This window comes from Ammospiza caudacuta, chromosome 13 (assembly GCF_027887145.1).
Source record: "Ammospiza caudacuta isolate bAmmCau1 chromosome 13, bAmmCau1.pri, whole genome shotgun sequence".
Lineage (NCBI taxonomy): Eukaryota > Metazoa > Chordata > Aves > Passeriformes > Passerellidae > Ammospiza > Ammospiza caudacuta.
In genome coordinates, this window is record NC_080605.1 from 20,004,289 (window position 1) to 20,025,870 (window position 21,582).

The following is a 21,582-nucleotide window of genomic DNA, read 5'->3' on the forward strand; positions in this document are numbered from 1 at the left end:
CCCCTCTCCCGCTCCGGAGCCGCATCCAGCTGCACGCTCGGAGCAGGAACAGCTGCTCCGCATGGATTGCCGATGCTAATGGCCTCGCATTGTCAGCCCCCCTTCCCTCCGTGCCTGGAGGCAGCGGGCACAGCCCCAGCACGGAGGGCAGGGGGCCAGGCCCAGCGCGTGCTGTGGTGGCCCTGTCACACACCCTGTCACCCCCTGGGGCAGAGGGGACAAGCAGAGGTGACCAGCTCCCCTCCCTCCTGGTGATGCCCTGCACGTTTTCCACTCCTCATTAAAGCAGCTCTGCCGCCGCACCTCCAACATGCTCCATTAATTAATTAATTGATCGATCCCAGCCCGTGCTCCTGCCCTCCCTCCCCCCTTCCCAGCACGGGTTGGTGTCCCCAGGTGTCCCCAGGCACAGAGAGATGCAGTCACAGCCTCTGCCCCCAATTTTAGGTAGAACCCAGGGCCCATCCTGGGAACACCCCCTTGGAGGGGCCCGGATGGGTTCCCCGTGGTGAGGAGCCCCTTGGGTGGGATTTGGGCTCCCTGTGGAGCATCCAGCACTGTTATCCTGGAGGCTGGGCCTCCATCGATCACTCCTGCATGGACCATTGATCTGGCAAACGACAACAAGCAAACTAATAAGAGCTCGTTTGGAGGGCGCAGCGCTGGGGATGGAGCGAGGCCGGGCGCTTTCCCTCCCTTCCCAACCCTCCCGTGCCCAGCCCAGCAGCCCTGGGAGCCTCTGCAGCCCTCAGGAGATCCAGCCAGGGGAAAATTTACTTTAAAGCAACTTCCTGCCCTGTTTTAAAGCTGGGAGCTTGGAAAATCAAGCCCCTGTGCCCCAAGGATGCTGCTGGGTCCTGAATCCCCTTTGCTGCTTCAAGGTTGGGCTGGCAGCTCCTCCTGGCTCCTGATGCCCAGATCCAAGTGCCAGCTGCCTGCTGAGGGTCCCTCTGCTTTGGGGGGAGTGGGGTACAGCCCTCACCCCCTCACCCTGGTGCCTTCTGGGGCTCTTCAGTGGCTTTGTGGGGCAGTGGGCACTCCATGGGGCTGCCAGGCACTGCCTGGGAGAGACTGGGATGCTGGGAATTGCCTGGAGATTTGGGAACTGCACTGGGATGTTGGGAATTGCCTGGAGGAGATTTGGGAACTGCACTGGGATGTTGGGAATTGCCTGGAGGAGATTTGGGAACTGCACTGGGATGTTGGGAATTGCCTGGAGATTTGGGAATTGCACTGGGATGCTGGGTATGGTCTGACAGAGCTGGGCACTGCCCTGATGGGCACCTAATGGCCCTGCCAGGCACTGTTTGGGGCTGCCAGGCACAGCACAGCAGCACTAAATGGTGCCACTGGGCACTCCCCAGTGCCACTGAGCATCGCTGGGCATTTCACAGCGCTGCTGGGCATCCCCTGGAGGTGGCACTAGGCATTCCCAGATGCCACAGGGCACTGCACAGCAGCACTGGGCATGCCATAGAGCTGCTGGGCATCCCCTGGAGGTGGCACTGGGCATTCCCAGATGCCACAGGGCACTGCACAGCAGCACTGGGCATGCCATAGAGCTGCTGGGCATCCCCTGGACGTGGCACTGGGCATTCCCAGATGCCACAGGGCACTGCACAGCAGCACTGGCCTTTCCACAGAGCCCTCGGGCAGCACCTGGGTGGGAGCCAGGCACCACACGGTGCTGCCAAAACTTACACAGAGCTACCAGCCACGAGAGCAGGCAATGCCTGGCACCCCCAGGCCGCCCTCCCGTGCCCACACGCCCGTGCCCCATGTGCCCAGGTGCCCAGGCTGGCGCAGGCGTGCAGCAGCAGCAGCAGCAGCAGCAGTGCATTGTTTTGGGCGCAGGATCCCTTGCCCAGCAGATGGCAGGTATAACAAAGCAGCTTGCTGCGGCCAAGCCAATTATTTATCTAATTATGATTTACCACTTAACCACATGATCTTTCTGCAGAGTTGTAGGCAATTAAAACCGGGGTGATTATGTGGATTATGCAAATCGGCTGGAGCCGGGCGAATAAAATTGGAGATTAGAGTTTCGCGCAGGCTGGATCTTGCATGGGGCAGGTCCTGGAGGGGCAGGGGCAGGGCAGGGGGCTGCAGAGAGGGGCAGGGGGCTGCAGAGAGGGGCAGGGGGCTGCAGAGAGGGCCAGGGGGCTGCAGGCAGGGCCAGGGGGCTGCAGGCAAGGCCAGGGGGCTGCAGGCAGGGTGGGAAGCCAGGACTCAACCAAGGGAAAGGGCTGCAGGAAACAGTTGGCAAGTGCCAGGACAAGCTGAGCAGATGTTTTGTGCCACCCCTATGAAGCACAGCCAAAAACTGCCCCCATCATGGGTGGGTGCCCACAGGGGATCCCTGCTGCTGGTGGGCGACTCTGCTGGCACCAGGGACTCCCCAGCACCCACCCCGAAAAGCTGAGAGGGGTTCCACAGCGCAGCCCCCATCCACGGGGCAGCTCATGGCAGGCATCAGGGGCAATTAATAACAGATACTAATAACAGGTATTAATAACGAGTACTAATAAGGGGCATTAATAAGGAGCATTAATAAGGAGCATTAATAACACCGCCTGGCAGATTACGCCGCCCGCCCTGCTTGATATGAGATTTATGGATGGCGCAAAGGCCGGAAATACAGGAGCATTAATGGTAATTCCTCGTGTCCTAGCAAAGGTCACAGGCAATCTCCATCAATCCCGCTGCAGAGCAGGGGGTCTGGGCAGCATGGGGGGGTCCAGGCAGGATGGGGGTCCCCCCTTTACCCCCAGCACTTTCTGGTGGTGCAGCACGGGCCAGAGTGAAAGGTTTTACCTTGGGATAAGAAATTATCCCTGGCAAACAGAATTTGCTGTGTGGATTTTCATTTTCCTGATCGGTGCGCCACGTCTGAGCTATGAGATGTTGTGGAGGTCTGGGGAAGACCTTGGGTTTCTCCAAGCCTGGGAGCACCTCCAGGGTCACCAGGGCTGCCTTAATGTGTGTTTCCCTTTTCATAGAGCCCCACAAAAAATGGGGGAAGGTTTGAAGGAGAAGAGATGTCCCTGGAGCCATTCTGCTGGAGATGGGGACGCTGCCAGCACTGGTGGGACAGATCCAGCACGTTCCTCATGGCAAGGAAGATCAACCAAAAGCCCAGCAAGGGGAGCAGACCCCTCTTCTCTTCCCACGCCGGGATTTAGGGTGATTAATGCCAGTGATCCCATGTGCGGGAGCTGGGAAGGCCGGCCCGTGCCCCCGTGAGCAGCATCTTTCCTTTTCGCCTACAGTAATCCTCAGCCTTTCGAGCAAATTATTAAAATTCACTTATATTTAATCTGCCTGCTGGAATTAATTGAATTTTTACGCTTGGCAAATGTCAGTGGGTGCACGCTGCCTCCCAACGGGGACCCGGCTGCAGGTGCAGCGGGCACAGCCCCCGGCTCTCAGCGCTCTCCAGGGATAAATCCCACCCTGGAGCAGGGCACGGGGTGCCCACAGGGTGCCCTGCAGGATGCCAGGATGGCAGCGGCCCCCCAGCTCTGCGGGAATGCTCAGTGACACCAGGCAAACCTCCCTGAGCAGGGAAGCTCCCCCAGTCCCATGGGATTCCCAGCGTGGTGGCTTTGCAGGGACACTGGGAGCCCCTCTCTCCCTTTCCCACACCAGTGCTGGAGATGCCAGCGCCCTGCCTGGCATTGTCGTCACCCTGGGGGTGACGAGAGCCTTTCTCCCCTCCCCATCCTCCTCCTCCCTCCTCGCAAATTGCCAAAGCATCTAATTTGCCCGCTGGGAAGGCCGAGGGAAAAGAGCCTCTATTTTGCTGTAATAAGCCCTCCAGACAAAGGCGGGATGAGCCATTCAGCGCCGGCAAGGGGGAAGGGTCCGGCCCCACGCCGGAGCGGTGCCAGGGGCTGGGGGAAGGCAGAGATCCCCTCCCTGTCAGGGGAGCCAGCACTGGGGACACGCACACAGGATGGGACACTCACCCTGGGATGACCCCGGTGTGATGCCGAGCTCCTGGATGGCCCATTGGGATGGGACACACGGCTCTGAGCCTACAAACTGACACCAAATCCCAAATCCAGGTGGCTTCACTCGCTCTTGGCCCCAGGAACATCCCCATTCCCTGCTCAGGGATGCTCCTCTCCCCACCCACCGGGATGGAGAAGTTCACGGGCAGCAGGAGCCACGGGGGACCCCAAACTTCCAAACTTGAGTGGCGCTTGCCCCCCTGCACCAGCGCCCGGCCGGGATTATCATAAATTAAGACGTAATTACTCCATGGAAATTTACAGCACAAAGCTGCGGCGCTAACAAGTGTGTTTGGCGGCACCGGGGGGACATACAAAGCGCTATTGTCTGGCAGGCGCCAAAAAAGCTGCTGTGCCCCCCAAACCCACACATCCCGGGCACAGGGATGAGGGTGGGCATGGCCACGGAGCCACAGCACGGCAGAAACACAGGGAACCACATTTGTGTGACACTGAGCTCCAAAAGGAGGGTCCCAGCAGGGAGGGCAGGGTGAGGACGCCTAGGGTGATGGGTGCCCTCTGAGAAGGTGCCACAGCTCTGCTGCCCAACAAAGACATCTCCTTTATACCCTCAATAACTTTCAGCTCCCAAGCATGGGTGCTGCACCCAGCAAAACGCCACCTCTAAGCCCTTTTGCCCAATTTCAGCACACACGGGGTTAAAACTAAACCCCCTGGGGACCTGGAAAGGAGGGGGGGACACACATGGGGACAAGTGCCAGAGCTGTCGCGTGTGTCCCCCTCCCAGTGCTGCCACATTCCCCCAGCTGTCACACGCATTAAAAAATAATAATCATCAATGTGGCAAAAAAAAAAAAAGCAACAAAAAAACAACAAAACCAACCAACAACCGAACTCAACAAAACAGTGAGAAAATATTCAGGCGGCTAAAACAAATCCAGCAATAAAGGAGCTGGGATCCTCGGAAAGCTGGCTGTGCAATTAAGCAGTTTTCTGCTGTATGCCGATAATCACCTAATTATACTATTAATGACAGTTCAACCTGCTCGGAAATAAAAGGACATTCTTCCATAACAGGATGCCAGCTGTTTGTTACAGATGTCAAACATCTTTAAAGCATTATTATTAAAAGAAGGGGGGAAGGAGGAAGCTTGGGGATGCTGAAGCACAGACATCTTTTACCCTCAGAGCATCTTGCAAGGGATGAGGGGAGGGGGTTTGGAGCGTCACCCCCACTTTGAATCCAGGAGAAGAATCTGTCAGAGGGGTTTTTTTCAGCGGGGGTCGATGTTTGGAGCCATAAATCCCCCAGCGTCGGGCTCGCTCGCGGCGAGAGGCGCCTGGGTTTAATTAAGCGCAGCGTTTGGGAAATAAAAGTTAAAAATCAGTCATAAAATTAAGAGGGAGGGGACGCTCCTGCTGCCAGGCTCGGGGCAGGGCTGGCCCCGCTCTTGTCCCCCCGCCCCGGCTGCCAGCGCCGGTGCCTCGAGCGCGGCTGCCGCTGCCGGCGGTGCCCGCGCACGTGCCGCGGTGCCGTGCCAAGGAGCATCCCGGCAGGTGCCGGCAGCCAGTGCCAAGGCGAGGGAGAAGGGGGGGGACACGCCGCGGAGAAAGGCAGCACCTGCTCCCCCTCGAAACCCCCGCGGTGCCTTGGGAGGTTGGGAGGTTGGGAGGTGAGCGGTGCCCGCTGCACGCGCAGGGATTGGGGTGCGGCGGTGCCAGGGGGGACGGGGATGTGACAGCGTGGCAGGGGTGCCCCAAATCGCCAGCCAAATTCGCCCTGGGGTGATTCCACCTCTCCTCCAGCAGCTCTGAGCTGGCACAGCCGTTCCTGAGGGGCAGACAGGTGCCCACCCGCCGTGGGGTGATGCCAATGCTGGCGTTAGCCACCCACCCACCCAGACACAGCTCTGCACCCTGTCCTATATAGCTACTGAGAAATCTGCCTGTAAAACCATCAGGAACCGGGTTTAGCCTGGGAATAAAGAGATTACGCAGGGGAGGGGGGTGAGAAAGGAAGAAGGAAGGAAGGAAAAAGGGGGTGTCTGGGAATAATTCACCCCTCTCCCAGCTGTGTGGCCACTGATATCCCGGGTGCCTGCAGGGCCATGGCATGAACAGGATGGCTGCAGAAAGGCACCAGATTTCCAGGGTGGCCACCTACCCACTCAGAGCTGACAGAGCCCCCTCCCCAGGCCAGGACCCCCTGACCCCTTGGCACAGGCTGGGCTGGCACTGGCCTCACTTGTCAGACAAGATCCAGCAGGAAAAAACCATCTGGGAAGTGTCCCCCTCCCGCGAGCTCCGAGCAATGCCCCCAGTCCCCCCCTTCCCCTGGCTTCCCTCTTCCCCCCCTCCCCTCCTCAAACCATCACCGGGAAGCTGGAAAGTGGTTGACATGGTTGCCATGGCGACCGAATTTAGGACTGGCGAGAGGAGGAGGAGGAGGAGGAGGAGGAAGATGGTAGGGTGGGCAAAGGAGGAAGGCAGGAGGACTTCCCGGCACCCCAACACGGCTTGGGCATCACGCAGCCCCCCTCAGCCCCCCACCAACACCTCCTCGTGCATCCCTCCACCCCACACCCGGCGAGGATGAGGAAGGGCATCCCCAAACCCCAGACCCAGCTGAGGGGACGCCAAGAGCGGGGCTCAGCCCCGAGCACCCCAAACGCAGCCTGGGGGTGGCTGTGCCCGCCCAGCGCCGCCGAGAGCCGCCGGTGACTCACAGCTCGCGGCACCCGCCGAGCCGAGCGGGTGTTTACGCGGCATCACCCGGCTCCTTCCATCTGCTTTGATCCAGGGGCTAAATATTCCCGGCCCCAGCATAAAAATAGGAACCATTTGGGAAGGTCCTGAGTCAGCAGCATCCGCTGCCGGCACCCACCGCCATCCTCCCCGGCACGGGGAGCCCCAGGGCCACCTGGGGGATTGCCGGATTTGGGGACGCTCGCAGCAAGGGGGAGCCCCCAAAAAGCTGTGTGTGTCCAGGTGCCACCCTTGTGCCTGCTGGAGCAAACAGCCAGGCCCTCCGGGGATGCTCTGTGTCCCTGAGGGGTGATGCTGTCCCCAAAGGAGGGTGGTGTCCCTGAGGGACACTGACATCGGCCACATGGTGACAACTGCACCCATGTTATCCCAGGGAGCTGAGCCTGAGCGTGGCTCCCATATGGACCAGCAGGGAATGGGGTCCCTTCCCTGTGCCCTGGCTCTCAGGGATGCCTGGTGGCAGGTCCCCACACTGCCCAGTGTCCCCTGGCAGCCAGCTGAGCCCTGTGGCACAAATCCAACCTCATGACCAGAGGCACACAGGGGACAGAGGCATCGGTGACCACAGGGATAACAGGGCACAGAAGCATCAGTGACCAGAGAGACAGAGGTGACAGGAGCATTGGGGAAGTGACCAGAGGGATAAAAGGGGACAGCAGCATTGGTGACAAGAGGGACAGAAGCATCAGTGACCAGAGGGATACAGGGAACAGGAGGATCGGTGACACGAGGGATACAGGGAACAGGAGCATCGGTGACACGAGGGGACAGCAGCATCGGTGACCAGAGGGGACACAGAGGATCCAGCTGGATCCTGGGCCAGGAACAAGCCACCGAGGAGTAGCGTGTGACACGGGCCAGGGCCAGGCAGTCCCTGAGGCGGTGACAGTCCCCAGCAGGACTCGCGCCGCTGAGTCACCGCCACCAGCCCCGCGAGCCCAGGGCGGGGGGAAGGCTCCCATCTCCATCTGCTCCCGCCCGACCTGGCCCACCGGCATCTCCCAACGCCCGGCAGCTGCCGCCAGCGATCCCGCTGCGTGCCAGCGCCTCCAGCACCGCTCCCCCTAATTGCTTCCAACCTCGCAGCCTGACACTTCCATGTTTCTCTCTCCAGTCTTGCTTTTCTCCTCCGGTTTTATTATTCCCCCTCCTCTCAGGCGGCTGGGGAGCCGGCCGGAGCAGGGTTTTCCAGGGAGCAGGAATTAGTGCATCAGCCACAACGGCAAAACCAGAAGTTTCACGCAACAGGAGCTGCCGCCGGGAACCCCGGCTCGACCGGCACGTGCTAAATATGGAATTTAAGGGGGGAAAAAAGCCAACCCCAAACACGTCTGCCTGCACCTGCAGCCCTTGGAGGGTCCGCACCGCAAAGCACAGCTCTGAGGCCGGGCAGGAATCACCCAAAGCTGCTGCAGGCAGTGGAGAAGAGCGAGGAGCAGACGAGGAGATGGTTTTTGGGGGGAACACCGGCAGCGGGACCCCCAGAGCCGGCACAGAGGAGGGTGAGGGTGGGAGCAGGGTGGGAGCACTCAGGGTACCACAGGAAAGCAGGTCACCCGTGTCCCCAGGGTGGCACAGGGCTGGCAGAGGATGTCACAGCACAACCCCTCCCAAAGCAAGGGGACCCCCGGTTGGACCCCGGTGCCCCTCGGCCGCCCTTCCCGGCTCGGCTTCGTGCGCTCGGGCGCAGGCGCGCGGGGAGAGCCGCTGGCTCCGGTGAGAGCGGCCACATGCCAAAGCCATTTCCTGAAACAAACAGGCATCCGCGGGGGAACGGCCACGCGTGGGCACCGAGCCCCGCACAGGGCCCTGCCACCGCTCCCCGGCTCGGGGACAGCGCCCGGAGCCCGCGCCCCGAAAGCGCCTCGAGTTCACGGCCAGCCCCAGGCTGCATCCGGAGGCTGCACCCCGAGCGTGAAGCCCAGAGCACCCCGAGATCACAGCCTGAGCTCACAGCCCGAGCGTGCCAAACCCCCAGAGCGCGCCCCAAACACGCACCCTGAGCCTGCGCCCCCAGAGCACCTCCAGATCCCACCCTCAAGCACCCCAAAGCCCCCCAAAACACTCACCCTGAGCACACCCCCCAAGCTCGCACCCCAAACCCACTGGTGCTCCCCAAACCCCCCAGGGGGATCCCCTCCCTTGCTGGCAGCCGAAGGAGCCGGAGCTGCCGGCTGGGGTGGCACAGCAAACTTTGGTGCCCCAAATCCCCGCGGCCTCGCAGCGACGAGCCTGGCACCCCAAAACACAGCACATCCCACATTTCTCCCCAATCGCACCCCGGCCACAACACCCTCGGCTCCTCAGGGAGAGGGAGAAACCCCCAGGGTGAGGGAGTGGCAGCAGGAGAAGAGAGGGGGACCCGAGCACCCCAAAACACTGCAGTGCCGTGCCAGGCAGTGTTCCCCGCTCTCTGCTCCCCCCTCTCCCCGCTTTCCCCGACCCCAAAACCTCTTATAAGGTGCTGGAAGAAAGTAAGTTCACCCCCAAACCGCCCTTGGCTGCCGCTGGCTGGGGCGGACAAAGGGGAGTCCCTGGGTTTGGGGGGGACCCCGGGGGAGCCCCCGGAGTGGGGGCAGAGGGAGTGCAGAGGGCTGGCGGCAGCATCGCTCGGTGCCTTACCTGGTAAGTAATAGAGAGGTGGTTTCAACCCAAACATGATTTATGTTACAGTTCCATTGCAGCCAGGAAGAAAAAAAAAATTTTAAAAATAAAAATAAAAGAGCCAACGTGAGGAGGATGTGTCAGGAAGCAATAAAAAAAAAAAAAAAAAAAAAAAAAAAAAAAAGAAGAAGGAAAAAAAAAAAGGAAAAAAACCCCAAAAATTAGCACCAAGCCACACGGAGGGGGTTGGAAAAATAAACCAGAGGCGAAAAAATACGGTGGAGCGGGGAGGAGGAGAAGGAGGAGGAGGAGGTGGAGGAGGAGGAGGAGCGGGGGGAATCAAGTGCGTGGGGGGAGGAGGAAAAATAAAAATTGAAATAGCAGCGAGCCCAGGGCGCCGGCGGAGGGTGGCGGTGGCGGCTGTCACCGGCGGGGCCAGGGCAGGAGCCCGGCTGCCACGCGTGACGCCTTCCCGGGGCTTTTCCTGCCGCCGAGCCCCCAGCTGCCAACCGCAGGCACACAAAAAGCCAGCGACGGCGGCGGCGAGGAGGAGGAAGAGGATGATGAAGAGGCGCTGGGACCCTCGGCGGCGGGGAACGCACCCCCTGAGCAGTGTGCACTGGGGCTCCCCCCACGCTGGGGAAGGGGATGGACGCGTGGGGCGGGGGTCGCGAGTGTCCGTCCGTCCGCCCGTCCGTCTGTCCGTCCGGAGAGCCCCGTTCTCCGCGGGCTGCGCCAAGGCGGGCGGGCGGGAGGCGGCAGGCTTGCCCCTCGATCAATTTTCATGCAAGAATCATTATCGGTAAATTGGAAATCTGGCTCCTTGACAGCAGATTTGTCTCCCCTAATGACGGGCAGCGGGCAGGAGGGCGGCCGGCAGCTGCTCGCCCCCAGCGCCCCCCGCCCGCGCCCCCCGGGCTCCAGCCCTTGGCCCCGGCGCTCTCGGGGGAGGGGGCGAACCCCCGGGGCGCCCCGGGGAGCATCTCCCTCCCCTTCATCCCCCCCCGCTCCTCCTCCTCCTCCTCGCCTACAGACGGAATAATTTTAATTTTTTTTTTCTTTTCTCTCTTGCCTTTTTCTGTTTTCAAACAGCTGCCGATGCGGCGGGCGGAGCGGGGCGCGGGGAGGGGGGAGAGGTAAATGTAAAATAAAAATAGGAAGGCAAAACCCCCCACCACCCCCACCCTCGGTCGCTTCAGGAGGGAAAATTAGGAAATAAAACAATAAATAACCCAACTTTCTTGCCTGCCGGGAGCTGCCGGCTGCCTCACAAAAGGCAGGCGAGCAAAGCCGCCTGCCCCAACCCCGGCTAGCCCCCCCAAATCGCCTCCGAGCCCCTAAATCCCCCCTGGCCCGGCGTCGGGGGCTGTAATGAGCCGCCCGATAGGATCTCCCCCATCCCCTGCCCGCTGATGCATTAGCAGATCCGGGAAGACATGCTTGCAGGCAAATAGGGCTAATAAATGCTATTACGGGAGCGCGAGGGAGGCTGGAGATCCTGGCTGCACCATAGTAACGAGGGCCCGGCTTAATTTGCTTTAAGCAAACGATCAGCCGAGGCGGGGTGGAGAGAGGAGGGGACGGGCGGCATCGGGGGGAGCTTTGGCTGGCTCCGGGCACGCACGGGCGCGCCGCCGCGGGCACGCGCATCCTGGCAGCGGGGGCGCGCTTCTCGCGGGAGCGCGCTTCCCCGAGCGCTACATGCGCGGCTGATCTGACACCCTCGGCGGCTCCCAGCGCGCCCCCGCCCAGCTCCGTCCTTCTCTTCCCAAACTGGTTTTAACACCAAAGTTCACCGGGGCGACGTGTGATATCTCGCCCCTGCAAGAGAAGCCACATCCTGTATGATAATGGCCAGCCCTTCAAACAGCTTAAAGATACAGAGGCCATTCCCAGGCGCCCGCCCCTGCCTGCGCCCGAGCGTGGGGACAGGGGGCACCGAGGTCACCGTGTCACCCCAAAGCCAGCCAGCCAGTCCTAGGGGGCCCCCGCCTGCTCCAGAGCGTGGGGACAGAGGGGCATGGGGGTCACGGTGTCACCCCAAATCCACCCAGCCGTTCCCAGGAGGACACTGCCTGCACGGGGTGTGGGTACAGAGGGGCATGGGGGTCACGGTGTCACCCCAAATCCACCCAGCCGTTCCCAGGAGGACACTGCCTGCACGGGGTGTGGGTACAGAGGGGCATGGGGGTCACGGTGTCACCCCAAATCCATCCAGCCGTTCCCAGGAGGACACTGCCTGTACGGGGTGTGGGTACAGAGGGGCATGGGGGTCACGGTGTCACCCCAAATCCATCCAGCCGTTCCCAGGAGGACACTGCCTGCACGGGGTGTGGGTACAGAGGGGCATGGGGGTCACGGTGTCACCCCAAATCCATCCAGCCGTTCCCAGGAGGACACTGCCTGCACTGGGTGTGGGGACTGAGGGGCGTGGGGGTCACAGGGTGGCCCCAAATCTGCCCAGCCGTTCCCAAGTGCCCATTGCCTGCCTAACTTCACCAGAAGTGGGCACAACAGGGAAAAAAGGGGTCACAGCATCACCCCAAACCTATCCAGCCCCACGGCTGGGCATGGATGGTTGGAGGGGGTTTGTGAGAGTTCCACTTGTGCACACTTATGCACACTTGCATGCACACGCGTGCATGTGTGTACACACACAGGTATCCCTGCACTCCCAGCCGTGCTCCCCAAAATCCCACTCGGCAGAGACAGAGCCTGTGCAAACCTGCACCCTCCTCCTCCTCCCCCCCGTTAAATATTGCTTTTCTGATTCCAGGTCGGGGGATTATTATTATGTCTTCTCTTCCTTCCTAACCTACATCTGTCAAGATCGGCGCTGGGAGTATTTCTGGCCCGTCCCCTGAGTCATCGTCGCTCGCGTCCCGCTCCCTCCCAGGCAGCTCCCCTGTGTCACCGGGCTCTGTGGGGCACTGGGAGCTGCTGCTCCCACCCTGGGGTGCTGCTCCCACCCTGGGGTGCTGCTCCTCCGTGTCCCCACACCCCGGCCAAACCCCCTCCCAAACCTCACTGGTGATGGGGTGACACACCTGGGGGTGCCCCAAACCCATTGTGTGGGTGCAGTGGGGACCCCCCAACCCCAGGCTGGGAAAGCTTTGGGGTCACCAACATCACCCAGCTCCCAGCCCGCTTGCAGAGGGGTTGGATTTGCTGGGTTCAGGCAAGCACCGGGGGACCCCTCCCCTGCTCCCCCCCCCCAACACGGCAGGAGCCGTAAAAATTAATTTGCAAACACGTCATTACACAATAGCTGTGCAGGCAATAAACCTGTAATTACAGGCGGCTGGGGGAGCGGGCAGGCAGGGAGGGGAGGGAGGGAGGGAGGGAGGGGAGGGAGGGCAGACCTGCCTGCCAGCTCCGGTTTTGGGGTTTCACCCCCCCTTCATCCCCTCCCCCTCCTCTCCGCTGCCTTTATTCATTATGCAAACGAGAATTGCTTCACTCCTGGAAGTTGGGTTCCACTTCAAAGGGGCGCCCTGCCTGCCCTGCCCGCGCTCCCCGCCCCGCCTCCCCAAAACCCCAGCACCCCAAACCAGGAGCACCCGTTGCTTGGCCGCCATGGGGAAACCGAGGCACAGCGGCAGCCCCGTTGGGAAACCTTTGCGACATCATCCCAACCGAATTATCCGCCACCCTCCTCCTGGCCGGTGCCCGCTCTCAGGCGGGCCACCACCCTGCTGCCTCAGTTTACCCACTTACCAAGCCCGCGGGACACCCGCCCGGCCACCCAGCAGCCGGCCGGGCCGCGCCGCCGCGCCTCGGCCCTCGTCAGCGGGAGAGCCTGACGAGCCTGACCCACTTCCCCGAGCGCCGGGAGGATTAATTGGTTCCTTTGCTCGCGCGGAGCCGCCGGGAGCTGGGGCAGGTGCCAGGCGGGATTAGCAAAGCATGAGAGCGCAGCCCGCGGGGCCGGCCCTGCCCGCGCCGTCCGCACGGGGCATCACCGGTGGACGCCGGGATGGACAACCCTCACTGGGGATGCTCGGCCTCCCCGTGGGCCTCCCCGTGGGCCTCCCCATGGAATGGGACACGACCGCGCTGGGGATATCCACCCAGGGATGCCCAACCCCAAGGGATGCCCGCTCTAGGGAAACTGAGGCACGGGCTCCCACCACTGTCCCTGCAGCCCAGGAAGCATCCAGCGGTGGGGACACGGGATCAAGAGGAGCGAGCGGTCGCCTCCCATCGTAAATAAGCAGCTCAGCGATGATTTCCTGCTCTTGTTGACCTTTGACTATGCAGAATAAAGACATAAATCTATATTTTAAACCCATCTGAGCGCCAGCCAGGCCCACAAAGCCATTTACAGCCTGCGATTTGGACGGGGCAGTGAGCAGGAAAGCGATGGTTTCTCGAGGTGACATTCCCCAGGAGGGAAATGAAGTGTTTTATTTGCAGATATATAGGGCACGGTCGTTCCTCCGCTTCCCCTTCCCTCCGCCCTCGGCTCATAAATAAAACATACGGCCGTGTAACCGGCTAATTACGGGAGGATGGCAAAACCCCGCCGGTCGCTGGGAAAAGAAATCAGCTTTTTAATCAGCCCACTTTCCTCCCCATCTAACTTAAGGGGAAAGGGGCATTTCGGGCGCCGGGATGGAGCCCAGACTCTCCGGCGGCTCCTGGGCTCCCCCTGGGGTTGCGCACCCCAATCCCTTGGGGCACATTTGGGGTTGCTTTGGATTGGGGTGGAGGGGTTCAAGCTGCTTCTGGTGTTCTGGTTTTTTTTTTCTCCCCTGGCTGGGAAAAGGATGTCTTTGAAAAGTCTAATTGTTCCTTACACATTAGATACATTAATGAGGTCTCTGATCAAGCGGCTGGCTCTCCGGCAAGGAGGCTTCAAGTAGCAATTTTCCATTTGTGTTTCAAATTTTAATGAATGTTCCTGTCTCCGGCTGCGATGCGCGGTGATAATCCGTACGGCTCGGGTCAGCGCCGGAGCAGGGGCTGCCGCACGGGAGGGCTTGTACAAGGGTTTGATTTCTTTGGGGAATAGTTCATACAAAAAATGGTAATGGCAGAAGACAGTCTTCCTTCCCCCTCGGTTGCCGGAGCCCAAGAGCTACAAATCAGAGGGTTATTATTTCTTTCCGATGTCCCTAAAGTATCCTATATCTTTAGCGGGAGAGTAAAGTTCAGCCCTGATAAGATTGCGGCGCTGCGTGAGACGCGCTTTGCCTTTCCTCCTGCCTCGTTTTTTCTTCCCTCCACCTCCACCTCCCTCTCCCTCTATATCCCTGAGGAGGCCAGCAGAGTGTCCCCAGGGCCACCAGCCCACCCCAGGGCCCCACATCCAAGGGCCGGATGCGGAACCCACCCCGCCAGGACAAGATTTGTATAACCTTGTTTTGGCATGCCTGCCATTAACTTAATTTAACATCCATATTGCCGCTACTTAATTAAATAGATGAACTCATTTTACATTTGCAAGTCTTAATTCATCCTGAACAAAATTGGCCATGTTTCGTTCTTTCTACGCTACCAGCTCCCCGGAACAAATGACTGCCTTTTGTAGTTAACTGCTAGTACAGGTTAAACGCTAATTAGCAACCCGGGTTGGGTGTTAACTTCCTTATTTATCACCCGGCGCCACTCGGTGAGCGAGGGGGCGCGGGCTGGCACTTCCAGCTTCCTGCGTGGGTCTCATCCCGCAGGGTCAGGGCAGCTGGATGTGAGGGGATGCACACGGTGCAGGGCTCCTGGGGCTCAGGGCACGGTGCCTGCCTGACCCCGGGGCTCCTGATGCACAGAGTGATCGGTGCAGGGGGCCTGGCACAGCATCCAGGGGTGTGGGATACGGGGGGTTTGGTGTGTGAGGGTCAGAGCACGGTTGTGATGCACAGAGTGATCGGTGCAGGGGGCCTGGCACAGCATCCAGGGGTGTGGGATACGGGGGGTTTGGTGTGTGAGGGTCAGAGCACGGTTGTGATGCACAGAGTGATCGGTGCAGGGGCCTGGCACAGCATCCAGGGGTGTGGGATACGGGGGGTTTGGTGTGTGGTGTGTGAGGGTCGGAGCATGGTGCTCAGCACATGTTCAATGCAGCATTTTCAGCTTGACATGCCACGTGTGGTGGTGTGTGGGGTTCAGCGCAGCATGCCCACGAGGGATGTGGCACATGGGACATGTGGCTCATCGTGGATGATGCACAGGGCTTGACACACAACGCACAGGGGTCAGTGCACGGGCCTTGACACGCGTGGCCCTTGTCACAGCGGTGCTCAGCGCATCACACGATGCTCAACCATCACCCAAGCACCCAAACACCTCCCTGGAGAGCTCCCCTCCACTTCACCACCCCGCCAAGCCCCCATGGGCTCTGCCAGGGCCAGCACCACCTCCCTGGAGGTATCTGGGGAGAGGCCCCAAAGCAAGCAGCACCCTGTTTTTCCAAGCTCCAGGGGTGCCCACACCAAGCGGAGATGCCTGGGGGCTGCCGAGCCTCACCACACCCCACCCACACACCTCCCATGTGGCTCTGGCTGCGACAGGGGACACGGCAGGGCGAGGGGACACGGGGACCCCGCCAACAGGGCAGCCAGGCTGTGCCGAGCCTGGCAGGAAGCCGCTCCAGGAAGGCTCATCTGGTTTGACTAACAAATCGCTAACTGCTTCCCCCGAGGCAGGTGGAAGGAAACAAAGCTCCGTGGCTGTAAACAACCCCCCCGGCCCCCCGCTTCCCACCCACGGCCCCCCACAGCCCTCCCCTAGCACTGGCCGGGGGCAGGTTGAGACAGAAAACACTTGTGCAACACTCCCTTCATGCCCTGATGCAAGCCCTGCCAGGGGGACAGGCCCCCCCGGCCCCTGCCCGGTGCCCAGGGACGCTGGCAGCCCGGGCAGGGCGTGGGGTGACGCAGAGCTTGCACCAGCCCGGGCTGGCCCTGAAGGACAACTCCTCGCTGGCGCCTGCCGTGACATCCCAGCCGCTGGTGTGACTCAAGGGGATGAGCCGAGGTGGTGGCACGGGGCAGCCAGAGGCAAAGCACACCATAGTGGTGACACTGAGGTCCCTCTGCCAGCACCAGCCAGTGCAGGGCACCCCAAAGAGCAGCATGCCAAGGAGAGGCCACCATTGATGCTGGCCTCACTGGTGATGCCCAGCCCTGCTAACAGGGACATGGCAGAGGAGGTGGCATGGGGACGAAGTGGCGGGAGGGGACTGATAGGCATCTCCCTGGCCTTGTAAACCGATCTGCCCCCACCTGCTGAAATAACAGCGAGGGGAGGCAGCTCTGGTTACCGGCGGTGCCGGGGGCCGGCTGGGTGCCAGCGCCCTTGGCAGACGGCCAGGCAGCTCCATGGGCACCGAGCGGGGACCCCCTTGCTCCATCCTCATCCTCATCCTCCCCCCGAGCCGCAGGCGCCGCACGGAGCTGCTCGTCCCGCTCGCCGGCGTCACCGCCCCGCCTGCTCCCTCCCCACCCGGAATTTCAGGTCTGGCACCCCAAGCCGGCGCCTTCGGGAGGCAGCGGTCCCGCAGGGACATCACCCCTGCCCGGGGCCACCGCTGTGGGGATGCCACCAGCCACGCCAGCCACGCCGCGTAGGAGCGGGAATGATTCTCCAGATTATCCCGAGCGGATTTGGCTGCATCCTGCTTGGCACAGCAGCACCAGGATGAGGAGCCACCATGGCCAAAAAGGCAAAGCTTTATGGGTGGATGCAGCCCCTCTGGGAGGAGGGATAAGCACTCCCAGGTCTCGTTCCCCCCAGGACCCCATCCCAAATCCCTGCCATCAGCAGAAGCGAAGAAGGAGCGGGGCCGTGAGGAGCGAGGGTGATAGATAACAGCCCTCTGTGCCGGCGAGATAAATAGCCCCAGCAGCGCCAAGCTGTACTCGGCCAGAAGCTAATAGGGGCTGTCAGGGCGGTTTAGAGGAGCAGAGCATCGTTTCGGGGCCCGGCTGGGAGGACGCCGAGGGGAAGTGACAAGGAAGCTGAGCAGAAAGCGACAGGCAGTACACAAAGAGCATGTCCTCTGTAAGTGGTGATAAACCTTGGAAAAAAAAGAGAAAAGCTAAATCAGTTGTTTAGCCGATGTACCACATGCTGACAGGGCAAATGTGAAGGCTTTTATGGCCACATGGGTTTTCATTTGCAGTTATTCATAGCGGTGCCGGGCGCTTTATCTCACTTTACATTATGTGCAACCACAATGCAGACACTTGCACCGCAACGCATTGCCTCCCTGGAAAATATTAATATGTAAATGTCAGGCTCAGAGGGCAACGAGGGAACGGCAGGCAAGGAGCAGGCCGGGAGATAAAACCTGCCCTGGAAGGGAGGGGGGCGAGCAGGACCCCCAGCCCGCACCCTGGGGTGTGCAGGAAGGGGCAGGCACAGCTGGGATGGAGCGTGCAGAGAGGAGCTTGGTGTGGGCACACGTGTGTGCACCATGCACAGCCTCAGCTGAGAGGGATGTGCGTGTGTGTGAGCACCAACACGTGTGCACAGCACCCCTCAGCAGACAGGGATGGATTCCTGTGTGTGCACTCACACACGTGTGCACCGGGGATGGATTCCACGTATGTGCACTCACATATGTGTGCACAGCAGCCTTCAGCAGACAGGGATGGATTTCTGCATGTGTACTCACATATGTGTGCACCAGGGATGGATTCCTGTGTGTGCACTCACACACGTGTGCACCAGGGATGGATTCCTGCGTGTGCACTCACACACGTGTGCACCAGGGATGGATTCCTGCGTGTGCACTCACACACGTGCGCACCAGGGATGGATTCCTGTGTGTGCAATCACACACGTGTGCACCAGGGATGGATTCCTGTGTGTGCACTCACGGCCTCTCCCTTGCAGCACAGGATGCGCACCCACCTCACCTCTGCAGGAGGGCACACAACCTCGGTGACCTGCCATGTGTCACAACCCATGGACAACCCCCACACCACCTGAGCACCCCCACGCACCCAGGACAGTCCCAGGGGGCCGTGCCCACCCCAGGGATGCGTGGTGAGGCCATGGGCTGGCTGGCACGCCGGGCTGGAGGCAGCCCCGGCCGGGCAGAGCGCGCCGGCGCGGCGTGCCAGTGCCTGCACAGCCCCGGCGGGCAGCGCTCCAGCCATGCCTGCTGTTCCTGGGCTCCGTTCCTCTCCAAGAGCCTCCAGCCCCGGGGTAGTGCCAGACTGACAGCCTGGAGGCTATTTATTCGCAGGCAGAGGCAGCGGGAGCTGCTGGCGGATGCAGCCGCCTTTGTCCTACAGGGAAGTTTGCTCCCTGCCTCCTGCCTGGCCCCCATCTCCCCTGGTTTTCCACCTCCACACCCCTATGCACCATCCAAACACAGGGAGGTATTTGGGGGAGTTCCCAGCCCGGGTTTCCCAGCCCTGATACCTAAAGGACTCGCCACAAGGCCCTGGCACACAGGGACACCGGGCAGCCGCCATGCTCCCCCTGCCCCAGCAGCCCTCAGCATCACCCAGTCAGGCCAAGGCGCTGGAGGTGGCACCCCAAAGGCGGTGGCGGTAGGAGGAGGGTGGGCACACACCCCTGCCCAGCCATACCCACCCATGGGCTTTGCTCCTTGGCACGGTGCCCGCCGGGGTGGGGGGCACCTCTGAAGCGCGGTCCCCTCGGCCGTTACCAGGAGAATCGCTGGCAGCCGGCGCTGGCACGGGGACAAGCCTGGGAGAGAGGTGGCCCCCCAGCACCTCGGGGAAGGGAACAATCCCTGGGCATTTCTTTTTTGGCAGGCCCCGGGTGCCCCCCCCTCTGAAACCCCCTCCTCGTCCTCCTCCCGCGCTCGGGCGCAGGGACACAATTAAATCAGTGTTCTGCTAACAATCTGCCGGCTAATAAGACATTTTCCTCCCTCTCCCTCCTCCCCCCCACTCCACCCCAATCCGTGTGTGATGGGAGCGCTTTGATATGAGAGTGGACTCTAATGGGTTCGGTGTAAGGGAGCCTTAATTTATTACGTGCCTGTAATTGATGTTTGTATAAAGTAGCTCTTACAGCTCCTCAGAGTGGGAGATGAAAAGCAATCAGTCAGCCATTTGCCTCCAAAGGAAGGAGAGAGAAGACAGACAGCGAGAAAGAACCAGACATACTCATCAAGCCTGGAGAAAAACCCAGAAAACGAGGGAACAAACAAAATCACCCCTGCGCAGCCTCACCAGCGGCTCTGGGTACCGCCAGCATCCCTGGGTACCACCACCAGCATCTCTGGATATCACTGCCAGCATCCCTGGGTATCAGCATCAACATCCTTGGGTAGTGCTGCCAGCATCCCTGGGTACTACTGCCAGCACCCTTGGGTATTAATGCAAGCATCTCGGGGTAGTGCTGTCAGCATCCCTGGGTACCACTGCCAGCATCCTTGGGTACCAACATCAGCATCCCTGGGTGCTGCTGGCAGTCCCTGACTGCCACCAAGAGCATCCCTGGGTACCACCGCCAGCATCCCTGGGTACCAGCTGCCACAATCCCGGGTACCTCACCACCCCAGCATTCCCAGGGCAGGATCCCGGTGGGAATGCCGGGGGTGGGAGCCATGGCAGGGCAGGATGGGGCCCCCTCCCATGCCAGCCAGGGCTGATGAGGCTGCAGCAGCCGGTGCTGAGCTGCTCTAATGACGGCAGGAGCTGGGGAGTCACGTGCCGCCCAGCGCCGGCTGGGGAGCCGTACGTCACCGGCCCCGGCAAAAAATCGGTGCTAAATTGAATCAATCCATCTTGGAAATGGCTCTTGTCAGCCAGTGTCAGGGAGAGCGTCTGCAGGAGAGGGATCAGGCGGGGGCAGGCCGGCGAGGGCCGGGCGGGCGGCACCGCTGCCGCGGCACTGCCCGGTGTCTGCTGACCCCCACGTATGTTGGATATGGGGGGTCCTCCTGCTGAAAGGGGGGGGCAGAGCAGGATGGGATCCTCATCACCCATCCAGAAGACTGCGTGCCTCAGTTTCCCCACACTCCATGCCCCTCTATCTGCTGAAGGAGGGCAGCTCCACATCAGGTAAAAACCCAGGAGGGTTGGAGACCTCCCCGGTGCCCACGTGCACCACAACACCGCGCCCAGGGCAGAGTGTGCCAAGCTGGGAAGGACAATTCTGCACCAGGGAGACAAAGACGCCGGTACTTGACACAAATATAGATGGATCCTCGGAGTACGGACCCTGCAGCCTGGCAAATTAAAACGTAGCGCGAAAAGGGGGACGGAAACAGCCCCGGTGATTGATTTTCCATCCAGACATTCAAACCAACCGAATATGTCACCCAGACAAGCCCTAGGAAAGCGGCGGCAAGCCCAGATTTATCCTCTGCTTGGACCAGAGACCATCCATCCCTATCCAACCCTGGGAAATGGCTTCACGCCCCTGCCTCCCCATCACAGTGCCCATCCCACGGCCGGGCCAGCAGGTGGGATGGCCACCACGATGGGAAGATGGGGCACAGGAGCCGTCACCGTGCCAGGAAAGAGGATCCAGGCACAGGGACTCATACCCAGGCTGCTAACGAAGGCAATTAGAGGGGAAAGCATCCCTCGCACCGCTTCTCCTAATTAAGAACCATCCAATTCCCCAACCCGCCTGTTCCCCGGCTCCGGTACAGCCTGTTATTTACCTGCAGCTAATAGGTTGGGCGCAGCTAATGATAGTCTTGTATCAAATGGCTGGATCTTGGCTTCTGACAGCTTTAAAGACCCGTCTCGGGGACACGAGGGTTTCTAATTACGGGGTTCGTCACGGGAAGGCTGGGTTCAACGCCAGTCACTCTCCCCGGGTGACATTTCTGCCCGGATTGGAAATCTAAACACAGCCCAGCCAGTTAAGGTTAAAAATACGGCGCTTGACAAGACAAGGGATCATAATTTGGGTCACCGCCGGGTTTAATTAATTGGAATGGAGCAATCAAAGCACAGCGTGCGGTAATTACAGCCCCGGTTGGGGCAGGGCTGGGGGAGGCGGGTGAAGGGATGGGGGGGATGCTCCCCACCGTGGGGACGGGCAGGGAGGCATCGCCCTCGCCCCGGGGTGCGGGCAGGCATCGCGTGCAAGGAGCAGGCAGGGCAGGCGGGGAGACGCCAAGGGAGCGAGCTGGGAGCTCCCGAGCACGCCATTGCCAGCGGATCACACAGGGATCCCAGCCCCACAGGGATCCCAGCCAGGCAAAGCGGGCTCCATCCCCACTGTCCCCATCCCCACAGTGCCACACGGCTGCAGCCCCAGCTCCCAGGCAGCACCGCGGCTCTGCCGAGTGATTTAT

The 21,582-nt window shown here is 60.9% G+C and overlaps 1 protein-coding gene across 1 annotated transcript in view; it reads right to left on the minus strand.

Annotated features, from left to right (window-relative positions):
* GSE1 (Gse1 coiled-coil protein) overlaps window positions 1–9,454 on the minus strand; it is a 29,740-nt gene extending 20,286 nt beyond the window's left edge. The window contains exon 1 of the mRNA XM_058813603.1: window positions 9,363–9,454. Within this exon, the coding sequence (XP_058669586.1) occupies window positions 9,363–9,399 (37 nt within the window). The 5' untranslated portion in view covers window positions 9,400–9,454. The remainder of the gene's footprint in view (window positions 1–9,362) is intronic.
* Window positions 9,455–21,582: the final 12,128 nt, after the last annotated feature.